The 19,987-nt window shown below is 42.1% G+C and overlaps 1 protein-coding gene across 2 annotated transcripts; it reads left to right on the top strand.

Moving 5' to 3' along the window:
* The first annotated feature begins 4,596 nt into the window (after positions 1-4,596).
* On the top strand, positions 4,597-9,113 carry allc (allantoicase). Of its 2 annotated transcripts, XM_038968525.1 has the most exons (11): positions 4,598-4,891; positions 4,992-5,042; positions 5,143-5,230; positions 5,344-5,463; positions 6,071-6,150; positions 6,233-6,365; positions 6,460-6,615; positions 7,190-7,263; positions 7,579-7,687; positions 8,128-8,255; positions 8,799-9,113. In XM_038968525.1, exons 1-11 carry the CDS (start codon positions 4,802-4,804, stop codon positions 8,952-8,954), a joined length of 1,185 nt encoding a protein of 394 aa, XP_038824453.1. In that variant the 5' UTR covers positions 4,598-4,801; the 3' UTR covers positions 8,955-9,113. The 2 variants fall into 2 exon arrangements, with proteins under 2 accessions (XP_038824454.1, XP_038824453.1); XM_038968526.1 differs by lacking the exon at positions 4,992-5,042 and having other exon boundaries at positions 4,597-4,891.
* Positions 9,114-19,987: the final 10,874 nt, after the last annotated feature.

Genomic DNA, 19,987 nt, shown 5'->3' with positions numbered 1-19,987 from the left:
CGCTGTCGAGGGAGGAGCTGGTTTTAACATATTGTGTATTTCTGCTCAACAAATTTCCATTTGGCAATGTCAACTCTTGCACATGTATTCAAAAATACTTATGTTCGCTAGCTGGACAGGTAATTACTGCCAAGTTTAAACTGAACCAATCAAATTGTGTAGAATCTCTGATCACCAATCACATTATCGGCATCTTGGGTAGTAAGTAGACAGCTGGTAACATCGAGAGGGATCTCCATCCGACAAACTGCTATCAAATAAGGTATTTATTTGTAATATGTGATACCATCATTCCAAGCTGTGAAATGACAACTGAACACGGCAACCTTTTAAATGTAGCTAGCTACTGTGGTTGCAACAAGATCTGTTGCTAGCTAGCATGAAACTGCAGTAGGATGTTCTCCGCAGAGGTGAGCGATTCAGCCCATGCTTGGTGAATAGCACTTGGTTGATCTCTGGGAGCAGGACACAGGAGAGATGAACAGATAATGCGAGAATGAATAAATAAATCACAGCAAAGGAATGTAGTTTGTAAGCTAGAAAATGAGACGCCCTGACAGACTTGCAGGGTGGGCTGCAAACATCCTAATCCTATTGATAGGATTAATGTGGCATTCGTCAGTATGAATGACGTTTGTGGGTCCTGCTTTTGACGATTAGATTTACACTTGTCCTATACATGTGTGTAGTCTTAAATTACTTAAAATAACCTTAAAAGCTAAATCTCTCCTTGTCCCAGAATGACAAGATAGCTCGTGATAAAGCCATCTGTTCATGCTAGCCTAATGTCACTATTTAGACATTGGGACCACATGCATTTCACAGTTTTTGTCTTAGTCTAGTGCGTTTTAGAGTTGGAACACCCACTACAGATGCAGTTGCTTGTTTGATTGAGCATCTTTATTCACTAAGGTTTTTCACCTTCGTCTTCCATGATCTATTCACCTAGCCCTGCCATCACTATATAAACACTGAGACCGTTTGTCTTTCTTTTCTTTGTGTGTTTAGTCTTAGTCACATCCGGGTGTTAGGTAGCCAAGCAGTTAACTTTTTATGGCTGCAGGGGCAGTATTGAGTAGCTCTGTTTAAGGTGCCCATTTCAAACGGCCTCGTACTCAATTCTTGCTCGTACAATATGCATATTATTGTTATTATTGGATAGAAAACACTCTCTAGTTTCTATAGCCGTTTGAATTGTGTCTCTGAGTGGAACAGAACTCATTCTACAGAACTTTTCCTGACAGGGAGTGAGATTTCAGAAATCTTGGCCCCTGCTCCCAGGTCAGTTCATAAGTCCCTGTGAATGCTATGATGCTACAAACACTGCCTACGCCTTCCTCTAGATGTCAGTAAGAGGTGACAATTTGAATGGAGTCGATTGCGCAATCAGGGCCTGTATAAAAGGCCAAAGACCGGATGTACTGTTCTTTTCCTGCTGCGCCTGACGCACGATGTACGTCGGACCTGCTCTTTTTCCAAGCTTGGGTTTAGCCAGTAATATTTCGCCGGTCATGTTTTTACTCGTTATAGGTGTTAAAAACATCATAAGGTAGTTAATTTAAACCGTTTTATAGCAATTTATATCCGTTTAGTGCGATTTTGAGGCATTGCTTTGTGTTGCACTTTGAAGCGCCGGGCACATTTCGGGGTCCCGGTCGAACGTTAGTGGGCTTTTCGACGGACAAGAGGACATCTTTCGACCAAAAGAAGATTAGACCCAAGAAAGGATACATTGCCCAAGATTCTGATGGAAGATCACCTCATAGTAAGAAATATTTAAGATGATAAATCGTTGTTCTGTCGAAAAAATTTAAACGCATATTCCGCCATTTTTCTTGGTATAGCTTCGCTTGGCGAACCCTGTATTGCACAGTAAGGATAATTTTAGAAATGTAATTCAGCGATTGCATTAAGAACTAATTTGTCTTTCGATAGCTGTCCAACTTATATTTTTTTAGTCAAGTTTATGAATAGTTATGCATGAGACAAGATCACTGTTAAAGATGGCGCCCGACATTTTCAGGCTAGTTTTGCTAGTATTGTCATTGTATAACCACGGTTTTTTGTGGCTAAATATGCACATTTTCGAACAAACTCTATATGTATGTTGTAATATGATGTTACAGGAGTGTCATCGGAAGAATTCTGAGAAGGTTAGTGAAAAAATTAATATATTTTGGCGATGATTACGTTATCGCTCTCTTTGGCTTGAATCAATGCTCGGGTAACGTTTGCACATGTGGTATGCTAATATAACGATTTATTGTGTTTTCGCTGTAAAACACTTAGAACATCTGAAATATTGTCTGAATTCACAAGATCTGTGTCTTTCCATTGCTGTGAGCTGTGTATTTTTAAGAAATGTTTTATGATTAGTAATTAGGTAATTCTCGTTGCTCTCTGTATTTATTCTAGTCGAGTTGTGATGGTGGGTGCAATTGTAAACTATGATTTATACCTGAAATATGCACATTTTTCTAACAAAACCTATGCTATACAATAAATATGTTATCAGACTATCATCTGATGAAGTTTTTTCTTGGTTAGTGGCTATTTCTATCTTTATTTGGTCGAATTGGTGATAGCACCTGATGGAGTAAGAAACTGATGGAGTTAGAAAAGTGGTGTCTTTTGCTAACGTGGTTAGCTAATAGATTTACATATTTTGTCTTCCCTGTAAAACATTTTAAAAATCGGACATGTTGGCTTGATTCACAAGATGTGTACCTTTCATATGCTGTATTGGACTTGTTAATGTGTGAAAGTTAAATATTTAAAAAAAATATTGTTTTGAATTTCGCGCCCTGCACTTTGAGCTGGATGTTGTCATAGGTGTACCGATATCGGGCTTGCAGCCATAAGAGCATTGGGCCAGTAACCAAAAGATTGCAGGTTTGAAAGCCAAGACAACTAGGTGAAAAATCTCTGCCCTTGACCGAGGCACTTAATCCTCATTCCTCCTGTAACTTGTTTGGGAAAAGAGTCTGTTAAATGACTAAAATGGAAATCTCATCGGTCAGCTACATTGTTGACAGGGTTGGGATACTATTTTGCCCTCATTACAAAACATTAGGAACACAATATTTAATTTTAATAAATTGTCTAAATGGTCAACGAAGTACCTCCTTGATCAAGACAATTCGTATTGCATACTGCATAATACTGAACAGAAATATAAACGCAACATGTAAAGTGTTGGACCAATGTTTACGATCTGAAATAAAAGATCCCAGTATGTTTTGCACAAATATGTTTACATCCCTGTTAGTGAGCATGTCTACTTTGCCAAGATAATGCATCCACCTAACAGGTGTGGCATATCAAGAAGCTGATTAAACAGCATGGTCATTACACAGGTGCACCTTGTGCTGGGACAATAAAAGGTCACACAACACAATGCCACAGATTGCAATTTACATACTGACTGCAGGAATGTCCACCAGAGCTGTTGCCAGAGAATTGAATGTTAATTTCTCTACCACAAGCTGCCTCCAATGTTGTTTTAGAGAATTTGGCAGTACATTCAATCGGCCTCACAACCGCAGACCACGTGTAACCACGCCAGCCCAGGACCTACACATCCGGCTTCTTCACCTGCGGGCGTCTGAGACCAGCCACCTGGACAGCTGATGAAACTGAGGAGTATTTCTATCTGTAATAAATCCCTGGGGAAAAACTCATTCTGATTGGCTAGGCCTGGCTTCCCAGTGGGTATGCCCTCCCAGACCCACCTATGGCCACGCTTCTGCCCAGTCATGTGAAATCCATAGATTAGGGTCTAATTAATTTATTTCAATTGACTGATGTCATTATATGAACTGCAACTCAGTAAAATTGTTGCATGTTGCGTTTCCATTTTTGTTCGGTATATTTAAACTTCTTTCTAAAACAGATATTTATCTCATTTCAGTCTGGGAGCTAGCTAGCTATATATGTTCATTTTCATCAGACAGCAGCTCGCGTTTTCACAAGAGAGCCGAGTGTTGAAATTTACTCTTCTTGAAAAAATGTGCAAGAATTTAACATTCAAGAAATGTCAAAGTCATCAGCAGAATGTTTTACTGGTATGTAAAAGAAAAAACTGCTCCTCCCTAGACAGGAGTGACCGGTTCTGCCCAACGCTGTAGTCAGTTCAAAACAAGAATGACACTAGATTAAGCACGTGGAGTAATGAGTAGGATTCTGTTTTCACATGCAAAAGTGATTGCTTTTGATAAATGCTTTATCTGCCTTCCTAATGAAAACTAGTTAGAAAATGTGAACATGTATTTTATGGAAAAGAGATGTACGTTTCTGAATGACGGATCATGCTGCCTTTCTAAAATCATAACCAAGCGGTTCAGATTGCTGTTCGATTTTAGCGGGGCGCGGACTCCCTCACGTGACGGACCATAGCCCCATGCAACTCTGGCCAGTTTAATATAATCCCATCGTGGTTGTACAAGGTGCTCTCGCTTTCTTCCCACAAAAGAAAGCCTAGAGCACAACAATCTTGAACAGATATTCAGTATTCAAAACAAAAAATTTCATTCCCCCACCACCTAACTCGTTTGTTGAGTTTTTTAACACTGCTGTCAATGACTTCCCAGTCACTGGACTTTGCACTGGTGGGTTGATAGAATGAAAACAGGCACCAGAAGAATCTATTAATTCATGGTTGTGGACTGCTTTTTAACTTGAAGTACAGGACGCTGTAATATATAAAGCAGATTTATCTTATTGTATGAAGTATATAAGAAGATTGAGGAAATAATCTGGATTGAGTTACTTGTAGGGATTGTAAATTATAGTCTGCAATAGAATGGCAGACCGAAAAGCAGTGAAAATTGTCAGTGGTCAACCAGACTTTCTGCAGTTTAACAACCTGGCCTGTGAGACAGCTGGAGGGAAAGTAAGTCTTACACCATGGACACAAGGTTGACATTTAGATAACTGTAAATAACACAATATGAGACAATGTTCATCTGTTTACGTGCTCACTGTCATTTTAGGTTATTTTTGCTACAGACGAATGGTTTGCACCAGCTAGCAATCTTTTGAAGGTACTGTGCACACTTACATTACTAATCCACTGTCATCTGTTGATCCACTACCATTCACATCTACCACCCTCTCCCTTTGTTCACTGCACGTGGTTGGAAGAGAGAGCCCCCAGAGTTCATAGCGTCTGCATTCACCGAGTACGGAAAATGGATGGATGGCTGGGAGACGAGAAGGAAAAGAATACCTGGTATAACTTGAAGAGACACAAAATTACAATAATTTCAATGGTGGTAAAGTGGAATGATCATAGGTAGGCTAATCTGAATAGAGAAGCTTGATCTTGTCTGCTGTCTCTGCTAGGTCATGACTGGTGCATCATCCAGCTGGGTGTACCTGGCATCATACATGGCCTGGATGTGGACACGTCCTTCTTTACTGGAAACTACTCGCCCTCTGCCTCTGTTCAGGCTGCATGTCTGGGTATGGATGACTGTAACAGGCTCTGTTTACACAGGCAGCCAAATTCTGATATTTTTCCACTAATTGGTCTTGAACAATCAGATCAGCTCTTTTGCCAATAATTGGGCCAAAAATCTGTCTAATACCTCCTGATAGTTTAGAAAGTTTTCACATATGGAATTCAGTACCCTGGTTTGGTTTCCTGGAGTGTTTGTCAGAATTCTACAGAACACGTTTTGCTTTCACAAGACAAGAAAATAACTGTTTCGGGGTGTGAATTAGCAAGACCCACATTCTACATGACATTAGCAAACTAACCAGTGTGAAATGGCTAGCTAGCTCGTGGTGCGCGCTAGTAGCGTTTCAATCGTTGACGTCACTTGCGCTGATACCTTGAAGGAGTTGTTTTGAAATAGGAGGAGGTACTACCTGGACTTGTCCAGTAAGAACGCAGATTTTCTGTAACTTGTCGAGCGACAGGTAACGATGCTTCGAGCGTGATTGTCACCGACGTGTGCAGAGGGTCCCTGGTTCAAGCCCAAGTTTGGGGCGAGGAGCAACACTGTTACAGTTACAAGTGGCAAAAGTCATAGTCATGTACGTTTCTGTGTTTTGTCTGTCTGATCAGATGAGGCCCCAGCACTGACCCTGGAGGGAGACCGCACTGGCACGGCTGCTTCCGAGAGTCAGTTTGAAGCAGTTGCTAAGGTACAACCGTTTACACTGACACTGTACACACACACACACACACACTGGAGAAGATCAATGATCAATTGTGTTTGATTGACAGTTGCACTCTGAGTCGTGGGAGGAGCTTGTTCCTGTGACAGAGCTGAAACCTGGATACTCCGACACCTGTCATAACTACTTCCCAATCGCCTACCCCAGCAGAGTCACCCACCTACGACTCAACATGTACCCAGGTAACACCTCCACGTCAGATACTCTCTCCGCTATTGGTTACATCATTTCTCATCAATATTCCTGATTAAGGATCTACTTACGCTTGTGTTGCAGATGGGGGGATTGCTAGACTGAAGGTCTATGGCGTTGGGCAGAAAGACTGGTCTGCCCTGCCCACACAGGACCAGCTGGACCTGGTGGCCCTGGTCAACGGTGGGGTCTGTCTGGGCTACAGCGACGCCCACTTTGGCCACCCCCGGAATATGATTGGTATGCCAATGCTGTCATTCTGCAAACATTTCAATGGGGCTTCTGTCATCATACTGATTAAGGAATCAATCACTTCAGTACAGATAGCACTGTAAAAGTAAAAACAAATAGGGCAATATTTATTTTCACACTATTCATTTGGAAATACTGAATAACACAGACAGATATAACAAAGACCGATATAACAAAGGCAGAGTTCTTTCAACCAGCTGTGTCCATCTCATTTGTTGATCTATCTTTCACTAATGAAGTGCACACATGATTTATCTATTTGGTAAATGATTCCAGTCAGTTGGGCCTTTGTGGCTGAAAGATCTTACTCCAATCTCATGATGTACCTTTGGGATTTGTAATTGTTGTCGTTGTCGAAAGAAGCAGTGTGAGTCTTGAATAGTTAGGTGTTCCTTAATATATACAGGGAAATTACTGGCAGGCCTGTGATATGTTTTAATGACGATGTCAATATTGGCAACGGTCCAGAATCTCATCGGTAGTGCATACCATTGGTAATGAACATATCAAAATGAGACAAGTCTATAGACTGGGTTGACCGGGAAACGTCATACCCTTGTAGGTTTGGGAAGATCTGCAAACATGGGCGATGGATGGGAGACAGCCCGTCGACTGGACAGACCCAAAAACCTACAGGTAACTTAAAATCAAAATGTATTCGTCACGTGTACAGGATACAGCGAGTGTAAACGGTACAGTGAAATGCTTACTTGCCGCTCTTCATCAACAGCGCAAAATAAATTCAGCTAAGTTTGGCACATGCCATAGCACTGGATCGTGTTCATTAGGACAATTCAGAGTAGAACTTTTTGAAATGTTTTCGACAGAAAATCTCTGTTCTTTTTGTGCAAGTTCAGGTAGTACCTCCATGTTTCACTCTATTTCAAAACATGTTCTCCTTGGTGAACACGACACTTGTATCATCTGGTGACATGATACTGTGTTCCGCAGGTGGATGGGAAGGGCATCCTACAGCTACCAGGTTATGAGTGGGCCGTTCTCAGACTGGGGCATCCCGGAGTCATCAGCCAAATTGAGATAGACACCAACCACTTCAAAGGTAGAGTAACACACGCACGCACACACATTCTGTCTGTTCCAGTCTCTGTTAAAGACTTGGTTACTAGGGTTAGGATTAGGGCAGGTAGGCTAGCGATTAAGAGCGTTGGGCCAGTAACCGAAAGGTGGAAAAATCTGTCCTTCTGCCCTTGAGCAAGGCAGTTAACCCCCAACAACAACTGCTCCCCGAGCGCCGATGACGTGGATGTCGATTAAGGAAGCCCACTGCACTTCTCTGATTCACAGGGGTTGGGTTCAATGCAGAAGACATATTTCGGTTGAATGCATTCAGCTGTGCAACTGACTACTAGGTATCCCCTTTCTCTAGTTATGACAATGTAACAGGTTCGCCTCTGTTGTAAATACGGCAGTCCACTGTACAGACTACTGAGACAGAGGTTTTGTGTTTCTCTTACTGTGTCATGTGATGTCAACACGCAGGAAACTTCCCAGACTCCTGCAAGATAGAAGCGTGCTATCTGACCCCCGAGGAGGAAGGGAAGTATGTGAGTGGCAGGTGGAGCAGCGATCCAGGAAACAAATGGCGGGTGCTTCTGCAACCTCAGAAAGTATGTCAACCATTATCCCTATAATTCACTTCAATGCTTGGGCCCGTTAGAGTGCTGATCTAGGATCTGTTTTGCCTTTTAGTAAGTTCACAATGCATAGGGGGACCTGATCCTAGATCAGCGCTCCTACTGAGACTTTATCAGCACATTTTCATCCAGAAAGTTTTTTTCAGCATTTTAATCAATTCAGTATTTAAATGTCCATATTCCAGACAGATGGGGAGAAATTCAAGTGTGTGTGTGTTTCAAAACATATTAGTTAGGTAAACAATATTGAATGTGCATGTATAATAACTAAATCAGGTCTTGGCAAATGTAAGGAGGATATCTGTCTCATCTGTGAGGTGTTGTGCTTCACACTTCACTCTCTAATGTCAAGTTTCTGTGACGTGAAACGTCTGCCAAAGTCAGCAGTCCATCTAACTTACTTTTTTTCCTCATGCAACTGCTTAAGTACCAAAACGACTCATAACCTACGACCGGTGATGGTAATAACCATTCCAAACTGCAACAGTAAAACAAACTATTTTCTGTCTGTTCTAGCTGCAGGCCCATCACAGGCACTTTTACTCATGTGACTCACTGGCGCTGTCTGGGCCGGTCAGTCACGTGCGTCTGGTCATCGCCCCAGATGGAGGGGTCAGCAGACTCAGACTCTGGGGACGTCCGACTTCCACAAGACACACCTCCAAACTGTGATGCATTAGGCCACATTATTGGATGAGTTTTGGTGAGCTCATTGTGGAAATGAATGGCCTGAGTGTAACATGTAGGCTACATATGAAGCTTAAAAAATAAACTTTCATCTGAAAAGATACAACTGGGTCTAAGGAGATGCATAAACTATGTATTGTTTGACATTATTTTTGAGTTTATAACTTGTATTGGATGCAATTATATTAAGAAATCTTGCTTAGCTGCAACAGTGGGTCTCACAGGGTTAAGCCGTTATAGGAAACAATGGTGTGTGTTATGGTGTCAATGCCATGTGAGAATTGTAGCAGACAGTAAACAAACAAGTGCTTGCACTTGTTGGGGATTCAGCACCACGGACAGCGGTAATTGGAATCCCCACGATCTGACCTTCAGACACTATTTAGGCCTAGTCGTAGGTTTGCACTGTAAACAAGTCAATAATATTGTAATTTTCCATTTGTTTCCCACATTCAGAGCGCTATCTAGCCTTATCAACCGCAAACGTTTTTTTGTCATGTCTAGGCTACAATGTAGGTAAAAAGTGAAATCAGACACGCCGGCCTACTTAATGTAGCCTAACATTTATTTTGCCATGTGACTATGAGATAATAAGATGGAAGTAGACCGAATTGTAAACAGCTTAGTATCTTTGAAAAAATGTGTTGCTTATTTGTTACAGACTTGCCCTGTTAAACAGAGTCACGCTGCCACCTAGTGGATAGACTCATCTTCAACGTTTTCATTTTGAAGACATTGAAAATACTGTTATTGAAACTAAAAGTATGACAAACAATTTCAATCAAATACTTTAAAAAAGTTTGCAGTCATGTGCCCATCAATATCAAACTATAGGTCTAGGCAGCTGTGTCTCTAAGGAAAGAGAAGACAGACTATCTCACATTCATCCTTGAATCTCCTATTTCATGTGGATGCAGCTGGTGTATCTGTGATGCCAAAGTCACTGACATAGTAAAACTGAAATAAGAAATGTGCCTATTAACTGCAATTAAGTGTAGGCCTATTTCTGTATTTGTTTATCTGGATAGTCTGCCCTACCCCATTACTTTAAGTGAAAATTGTTCATTGCAGCCTACCCAATGAGTTTAAGCTTACAAAAGATATGCTGAAAAATATGGTAGCCTACATGCATGTGTTCTGGTGGCGTGCTGGTGATAATGGGATTTGATTGAAAAGCTAGTTTGGAAAAAACTGTCCAAAGCTTTTGAGTTCGTCTTAGCTTTTGGGTTCATAGTATATCATGATGACTAATTCAAAGCGTAAGACAGTGATGAGGGAAAAGTGGATCGTACATGTTCTACCAAAACAAATCCACAATAGGACGGCATAGGCTACAGTGCATTCGGAAAGTATTCAGACCCCTTGACTTTTTCCGAATTTGTTACGTTACAGCCTTATTCTGAAATGGATTACATCATTTTTGGACTCAATTTACACACAATATCCCATAACGACAAAGTGAAAACAGGTTTTTAGACATTTTTGAAAATATGTTAAATGTAAAACAGAAATACCTTATTTACATAAGTATTCAGACCCTTTGCTATGAGACTCGAAATTGAGCTCAGGTACATCCTGTTTCCATTGATCATCCTTGAGATGCATCTACAACTTCATTGGAGTCCACCTGTGGTCAATTAAATTGATTGGACATGATTTGGAAAGGCATACACCTGTCTATATAAGGTCCCACAGTTGACAGTGCATGTCAGAGCAAAAACCAAGCCATAAGGTCGAAGGAATTGTCCGAAGAGCTCAGAGACAGGATTGTGTCAAGACACAGATCTGGGGAAGGGTACCAAAAAATGTCTGCAGCATTGAAGGTCCCGAAGAACACCGTGGCCTTCAATATTCTTAAATGGAAGAAGTTTGCATCCACCAAGACTCTTCCTAGAGCTGGCCGCCCGGCCAAACTGAGCAATTGGGGGAGAAGGACCTTGGTCAGGGAGGTGACCAAGAACCCGATGGTTTACATCTGGGGGAAACCTGGCACCATCCCTATGGTGAAGCATGGTGGTGGCAGCATCATGCTGTGGGGATGTTTTTCAGCGGCAGGGACTGGGAAATTAGTCAGGATCAAGGGAAAGATGAATGGAGAAAAGTACAGAGAGATCCTTGATGAAAACCTGCTCCAGAGCGCTCAGGATTTCAGACTGGAGCGGAGGTTCACTTTCCAACAGGCCAATGAACACAGCCAAGACAATGCAGGAGTGGCTTCGGGGGAAGTCTTAGAATGTCCTTGAGTGGCCCAGCCAGAGGCCGGACTTGAACCTGATCAAACATCTCTGGAGAGACCTGAAAATAGCTGTGCAACGATGCCCCCTATCCAAACTGACAGAGCTTGAGAGGATCTGCAGAGAAAAATGGGAGAAAATCCCTAAATACAGGTGTGCAAAGCTTTTAGCGTCATACAGAAGAAGACTCGAGGCTGTAATCGCTGCCAAAGGTGCTTCAACAAAGTACTGACTGAAGGGTCTGAATACGTATATAAATGTGCTAAATCATTTGAATACATTTGCAAACATTTCAAAACTGTTTTTGCTTTGTCATTATGGGGTTTTGTGTGTAGATTGATGAGAAAGAAAAACAAACTATTGAATCCATTTTAGAATAAGGCTGTAACGTAACAAAATGTGGAAAAAGTTAAGGGGTCTGAATAGGACCATTTCTGTGTTTTGACTTGCAGAGAGTGGAAGAGGAATAGTAGTGTCAAGAAGCCAGGGGAGCAGGGCACTGACAATGATGCAGGTAAGAGATATAGGCCACAGCATTGGTTCTCTATATCTGTCTTTGCAGGCCAATTGTAATCAGTTTTCAATTAAACTGTCATCCTGACTACAATATTTGACTACAGTTAGACTAAAGGTTGCTTGGAGAGTTTTATTCAAAGAGACCTATAAAACAATTATATCACTATCAGAACATGGTATTGAGAGACAACGTAGATTTCTCTTACATTTTCTTCTACTTCCTCAAGGTGCTGGAATAGCTGTGCTCCTGTTGTCTTTGTGCTGACTTGCGTTAACTCTGTGGTTCTAAATCAGTAGTTGTATCGTAAACTATCGAAAAACATGAACTTGTTTGACCATGCTGCAGGTGATAATTGTTTTGTAGGCAACGTTTGCTTTGTGGATTTCACCGGACAGATGTTGGTCTCTGGTTTTGTGATGAAACAAACTATGTGTAGTTGAATTTATTCCCCCACTGTGGGACTGTTGTCTTTTTGTTGTCACGGCCTTCGGCCTTATTGTATATCACGGTGGCGTATGAACAAATGGATTACAGAGCAAACAACGCAATTATCACAACATAGGTTGTAATATGGCTTTTTTTGCTGGCTTGGCTTGGCTTCCTCAGTGATTTTACCCACGCACCGCTACTGTGAGTGAGATTGATTTGATCATGCATTGCTTGTTTGTTTTGAAGTTCCTAGAGCTCAGTGAAAGTCCACCTAGGGACGTCAGAGGACAGTATCATTAGCAGTGTCCATGAGCAACTGTCTGACCATGAGATGATGTCCTCTTGCCCACCTGAGCTGACTGCTGGTCTTTTCAAGGAGGTGATTGAACAGCTCAACCCTATCTGTGACCATCAGCAGAACCCTTTCTGGGCAGTCCTCCCCTGTTGCCTCTGGTATTCCGGCAACTGAACAGATGGTCAACATGGTCCAGAAGTGTTGATCACACCAATCCAGAGGACGAATTAGATGAGTCCTGCATTCCACCTGCGACAGACAAGGTGATGACTGTTTTTGAAGACATGTTGGATAAATGGAAAAATTAAGAAGAAGAAGAAGAAGATCCGGGAATCGTCTAAGCTGCTTTGAGAAGTGGCTGTGAAAGTTAAAATGTTGGCATTTGGCAGTGTCCTTGCATTGGAGCACCTGGATGCTGAAGACTCTCCTGTTCCAGAGAACCTGAACATGCAGTTTATTGAAAGGCATTGGTGGAAAAACCTTGACACTCTGTCAAGTGCCAAGTTCAACACCAAAGCTTCAATGGCTGTGGCCGAGACGGTAGCGAGAAGGTTTTGTAGCGTTACCTCTTTTTTGGTTCAGACTTCCCATTCATTTAGTGCCACTCCCAGCTTAACGAATACATCTGGCCCATCTGACAGGATCCTTGATTTCCGTGGCCATTGGGCTCATACAGACAGATGTGGATTTGGAGGCGTCAAAAAGAATTGACAACTTTGTTGATGATGTCAAAGATCTTGTGAAGGAAGCTGAATTAGATAAGCCAACAAGCACACAGAGAGATCCCCAAATGGCACATTGCATGTCAAAGCAAAGAACTATTTCAAACTAGAAAAACAAGCCAAAGCAACAGTGACTCAAGGCAAAGCAATCCTCAGCCATATTCTGTCACCGTTTGACCAAACGGTTTGACCAAACGGTGACAGCAGGAGAGCTTTCACAAATAGAGAATGTGGTTGGAATTATGCTGGAGGACATTGAGAAGGTAAGCAGTGGATGTGGTGACGACCTGGAATCCATTTTCCTATTTGCCAAGGTCATCAGCCAAATTACGGAAAAGAGTGGGGATTTGCTCTCCCTGGCACTCCCATCCCTTCTGAATTACCAGAGAGTAATACTCCACCCATTGTGAGATGTCCAGCCATCGACATGAGCGAATACACTGAGCCAGAAACATTGGTGTGTGGTGCCAGGAAATCCATTATCTGCTATAGCAGATACCATCATGAAGAAGGTATATCCAGAGGAAGAAGGGCAGGTTACTGTGATCTGACAGCTTGGATAGCTAGAATGGAGGAGGTCATATATCAGAGTAGGATTGGTGCTCTCTCCCACGATCTTACTCACCAAGTCAACCTCAGTGACAGTGGCGGCTGGAAAGATTGCATCCGATACAGTTCGTACTAAGCTGAAGAGAAAGGACAAGAAGGTTGGGAATCCAACAGCTTATGAGCTTGTTCAGCTGTTTGCATCCTAGCCTTGTGCTTTCTTTAGCATCAATGAGTTTGGCTCAGGGAGTCAGTGTGTTGTCTAGCACGTCCGAAGATAGGATTTCCTGCTCCTCTTCTTTATCAGTATTCAGTGAGTGGCACAGTCAGTCTGTTTAACAAAGTTATGGTAAGCCAGGTCATGGACTCTGGTTTCTGATGCCCAAAGCAGAGTGTCATCTTCAATCGAGGGACCAGAATCCCTCCAAGTATCTTTGTCCACTGTCACTGACCTAGGCAGTTTAATGAGTGGCAAGTCATCCCCTCGGCCATCTCTCTCCCGTGTCAGTGTAGCAATAAGTGAACCCTCCAAAGTAGTATGAGGCTTTGAAGCCAACATGGATGGAGAGAAAGAAGATACCACCAGTCGTTCTGGTGTAGCTCAGAAAATCGTCAGTGACCCGATGTCGACGGGCCCAGATGTGGTCAAATATGCCTCGCCTCCATCCCAATCCTCTGACAACTCAGACATTGATAATGCCTTTTACCGGCCTCGTCAACATGCTAAGGGTGAGGCTTCTGTCCAAAATCCAAAACCCAAATGGATCTGTACCCAGTTGATGTCGCACGCACATCACAAGACCTGATCCCGACAGTAATGGCTGTCTTCTGTGCGACGTCAGGCTCCTCTGAGACCCAAGCTTATCCAGAGAGCCTGAGGATTCATAAAGAGTGCAGGGCCGTGTACAAACATCTGTTGGAGGAGTTTAGCTCAGAGAGAATCCTCTAACTGGCTGTGTCGACTCACGACTATACCTTTTGATAGGATTCTTGTCAAGTCCTTGAGTAAAGAGCTCCCCGACATATGTAATAAGGCCCGCCTCAAGAACATTGTTCGAAGCCACCGGATCTAAAGCTTTTCCTCTGGCTGAGGATGCGAAGGCTAGCAAAGGGAAATTCTCCTTCCTACAACGGCTTGCCAAAATTGTTCAATGTGAGTAAATAACTCAATTGTGAGTGTCCCAAATATAAAACCATCCATTCATTTCTGAATCTTTCTGGTGTGTTAGATCCGGTTGTTGTTCTTATTATTATGAGGCTGTTTTTTCTCTTCCAACACTTAATCCTCAAAGAAGGGGAACAAATAAGGATTCACACCTCTCAGAGTCCGAAGACCAGACTACTGCTGAGTAGCCTGGGTAAGAACATACAGCGGGACATTTTCGATTCGATATTGGTGTACAAAGAAAAGCTATTGCAGAATAACAAAAAATGATCTAGTCTAGTAATCTCTTATGTAAAAGTGTTTCTATTTTCCAAAACTCAAGTTGCCGGTTCTCATGTATCGGTGTAATTTATGTTGTAACTGAGAATAGATGCTATCGTACATTATAACATCATTCCTAAATGAAAGTACATGTCAAATCGGTCTCCTGTAGTGCCCAGCATAGTTCCACATGCTGCCACGTCTGCACTGCCAGAGGATCTTCCCTCCACGTCTCAACAGGAGAAAGCATGCATACCCTTGTCATCGGGATGTGAAGGTGAAACAGAGGAGTACCCAGCCGCCAACAGCTTTGGCTAGTTTTTGCCAGGCCCACAATCTGGAGGCCATGCACTGCAAGCCTGTGTACGTGGCAGAGACCGGCAAATATCAGTGCCAGCAGCTTGCACCTCCACCCAGGCTGTCCAAGCATGAGGGGCTGGTATTTAAGAAACTAGACATCAAATGAGCAGCCCACTTCCAAAATGAGCTGTCATTGTGAGGAACTGTAGTTTTATCAGACATTTTTTCTGTTTCGTCCTGTGATGTGAGTGATCTGTTTTTTCTCACACACACACACACACACACACACACACACACACACACACACACACACACACACACACACACACACACACACACACACACACACACACACTAAATACTTCAGATACTTCCTACCTCAGTCTAAAATAACTGATGCAACATTAACTAGACCTACTTAGTTCATATGTAATGCATTAACAAAGGATGCAGGACACTCAGTGACAAGGAAATCAACAGTTTCTTTAGTTTTTTAATTATTGAAGTGAATTCGGTGCCATAATGCATATCATACCTGCATATATCCAGTAGGAAGCAACATATACGGTATACACAGGACCACTACATTCTATCATCAGCCACTCATAGGAATATAGTTTTATTTAAGATTTTTCAAGGGGTGCTATAGCACCCTCAGCACCCCTACTTCCCTCAGTTATGGACACAGGACCAAATGATAATGTACTACCAAAACTATAAATGCGATTGAACATACTCGGGCTTTGGGCTATCAAATACCATGAAGACATAACGGAGATAGGCCTACATGATATAATTGCCCAAATTGTAGTGGGTAGAGAATGAATGAGCAACCAATGATGACCTGTAACGGAGGCATCATTGACGACATGCTGGCGCCAAAACACATCGTGGGATTCAATCACGATTTATGGCGTTGTCCGGATGGAGGGCGTAAATTTTCACATTTTAGGGGCGAGGCATTCCCACACTTGCATCTTCCCTCCGGAACGAGACTCTCACGTTGCGCACAATAGTTCCTGGCGCCATCAGAGGTGTGAAGACTGATCAAATTTGAGTTGACATATGAAATGTAACTGTATGAATTGAATTGTCATGTTTGTAATCTCATTAGCTAATAAAGAGCTGAACATTTTGATATGTCTCTGTATGTGGAGCAGATATTTATTTCCAGAGTTGCTCGACTAAACTAGTTTCATCAAAGCAGTAGCGGCCCTGTTGTGCGCTCATATGATTTAGATTGAGTTGTCATGATTAGATTAGAGAATGCGTGTGATGTTTTTATTCTCTTTGATTTCTTTGTTTTGGCTGGCAAAGTGAAGCTAATAAACGTTGGGGGTTATTGAAATTGGGTTCCGCCCTGGGTAGGATAAAATGAGGATGTTTGTCCCAATTCAATTTGAGTCATTTGTAATTACAAATCTCCTGGCAACACTTTGACTTCGCCACGGTTACGGTGTCCGCTATGTTCTAGACTTAAACAAAATGTTACCTTTTTATATTGGCGACTTACTCTTCTGATAATTGTATCTTATTGCATTCCTGTAATACATCTGATTACTTTTAAATTGATACATACTGTAATGAAACAGGCAGGGAGCAGGTCTCGAACCCTCGACTTTCTAGCCCGAAGTCCGGCGCGCTATCAACTGTGCCACAAAAGCATGCTCAAGCGGCAGAGTCGATTTCCGCGCTTATAAACCCAGGGTCGTTACACTACTCCCTCCTTTCAAAGAGCGCGTCCTCGCGCTAGCTTGCGACTTTGCGTCTTACAGGAACGCGCTCACCGGCCAAGCACACGCACTGTCGTGGATGCGAGGTCCGATCACTTCCGACACCAGTGTAATGAAGCAGGCAGGCAGGGAGCAGGTCTCGAACCCTCGACCTTCTAGCCCGAGGTCCGGCGCGCTATCAACTGTGCCGCAAAAGCATGCTCAACCGGCGCTTATAAACCCAGGGTCGTTACAATACTGTTGTCCTCATACTTCAGAGTAATATTATTTGATTAATGTTATGATTTAATGGTACAGTTAATTACGCAACACATCTTATACTTTGGTTTCCAATTTGGTGTAACCTTCAGGTTCTAAATCCTTTCTGAGGCATGGGGGGGTACACGATAGTACTGGTGCTCATACAATCTTTTTATTTCTGGGACAGACAATAACTTACACCGCAGTGTTAGTTGACATGACTTCTCCCGCACTCCATTAATTCCATCAGCATGAAACAGTCTGTTATATTATTCTTGTTCTGAACGTGTAGTATTTTAATTTTGCATATGAGCTCCATACAAAATGATCAAATACAAATGTACAATAGCAATTACATGGAATAAATCCCCGATTGACAACACATTTTTTCACATACTTGGGACAGACAATAACATACACCGCAGTGTTAGTTGACTTATGGCTTCTCTCACACTTGCTACAACATAAAATGATAAAAATTCAACAAAAATGTTGAACGTTCTAGGTTTGGACTGGGCTCACATGTTGAAAACAAGCGAACAGTGTAACGTTAGATGGCGAACAGGACGAGAGCTAGCATAACAAACGATTTAGCATGAAAAAACGGTTAAAATAACCAAAATACACTTAATGGCAACTTAGTGGCAATTTTATTTAATGCATGCCAGCAAAGCCACTACACTACACATCACTAAACAATAGATGAATTACACTATAACGGTGACAAACGGTGCCCACGTTCTTACCCAATTAAAATTATTAGGGTGAGGCACATGGGCTACTAACAGTTTACTACACAACATACACTTATTATTAATTTCTTAGCTTCAGTATACATATCACCATGTCTTATTACATCATTTATCCAGAAGCATACAATACATTTTTGGACTCACGTTGCTGTGCTCACTTGAACGTGACGCGGCAGTCCTTCCTGTGTAAATTTTGTCATCAAAATCTGGCATTCTCTGGATTTATGGTGCTTTCAAGACAACTGGGAACTCGGAAAAAAACAAGGTCGAATCATGACCTCAGTGATCTTCTGGTCGGAGCTCTAGAAAGAGGCCCGAGTTCCCTACTTGGAATTCCGAGTTGTATTGCCATTCAAAACTTATTTTCCCAGTCGGAGCTCAGTTTTTCCCAGTTCACTGAAGTTCACTGAAGAACTCACTGAAGTCTGAGATTATCCAGTTCCGAGGTCCAGTTGTTTTGAACGTGGCAGAAATCATGCTGGATTGACAGCATGACCGATGTTGAATGTGTATCCTTTTACATTTGGAAAAGAGACCCTTAAACACAGACTTGGACCACACACCCACAACTGAATAGCAGGCTAGTGATTGCTTTAAAATAATTGCAGTTATGCACTGATTCCTTCCAAACCACTCGTTGTTGAACTTGCGATTTCCAACTTGTTGTGTAATGTTTATGTCCAATGGCCGATGAGCACCGATACGTTTTATCTATAATTTCTCTTCATAATTTCTCTTCATATGAAAAGGATTAAAAATGATTTGCCAGTAGATTATCAATTTGATTCATGATGATGACTGCTAGCTTGCTAGCTAAGATTTTGAAAGTATGATGTTGACAGGATCAGTCCAATCAAAGCTACAGTAATAACGTGATTTGATGACATTTTATCTATGGCCAATGACCTTGAGACTTGTTTGGATGGGCACTTCTAATGGAACTCTATGGCAGCACCCAAGGGGCTTGAATTTTCGAGCTCTCCCCATAGATTTTGAGGTGACCTGGTGTCCCCATCAGTGACAGAACACTTAGCCAATCACAGCGCAACTAGAGAACATTACCAACCTGAAACACCTGCATTTTGGAGCTGACTTAAACAAAACATATATATTTTATATTTGAGATTCTTCAAAGTAGCCACCCTTTGCCCTGAAGACAACTTTGCATACTCTTGGCATTCTCTCAACCAGCTTCATTAGGTAGTCACCTGTAATGCATTTCAATTAACAGGTGTGCCTTGTTACAAGTTAATTTGTGGAATTTCTTTCCTTTGAGCCAATCAGTTGTGTTGTGACAAGGTAGGGTTGCTATACATAAGATAGCATGAAGACCACCTATGTGGTTAAAGACCAAGTTCATATTATGGCAAGAACAGCTCAAATAAGCAAAGAGAAATGATATTCCATCATTACTTGAAGACATGAAGGTCAGTCAATCTGGAAAATTCCAAGAATTTTGAAAGTTTCTTCAAGTGCAGTTGCAAAAACCACCAATCGCTCTGATGAAACTGACTCTCATGAGGACAGCCACAGGAAAGGAAGACCCAGAGTTACTTCTGCTGCAGAGGATAAGTTCATTAGAGTTACCAGCCTCAGAAATTGTAGCCCAAATAAATGCTTCACAGAGTTCAAGTAACAGACACATCTCAACATACATTTTTCAGAGGAGACTGCATGAATCAGGTCTTCATGGTCGAATTTCTGCAAAGAAACCATTACTAAAGGACACCAATAAGAAGAGACTTGCTTGGGCCAAGAAACACGAGCAATGGACATTAGACCGGTGGAAGTCTGTTCTTTGGTCTGATGAGTCCAAGTACTTAA

The sequence above is a fragment of the Salvelinus namaycush genome, chromosome 29, assembly GCF_016432855.1.
Source record: "Salvelinus namaycush isolate Seneca chromosome 29, SaNama_1.0, whole genome shotgun sequence".
In the NCBI taxonomy this organism is placed as follows: domain Eukaryota; kingdom Metazoa; phylum Chordata; class Actinopteri; order Salmoniformes; family Salmonidae; genus Salvelinus; species Salvelinus namaycush.
This window is presented reverse-complemented; position numbering and strand designations above follow the sequence as displayed.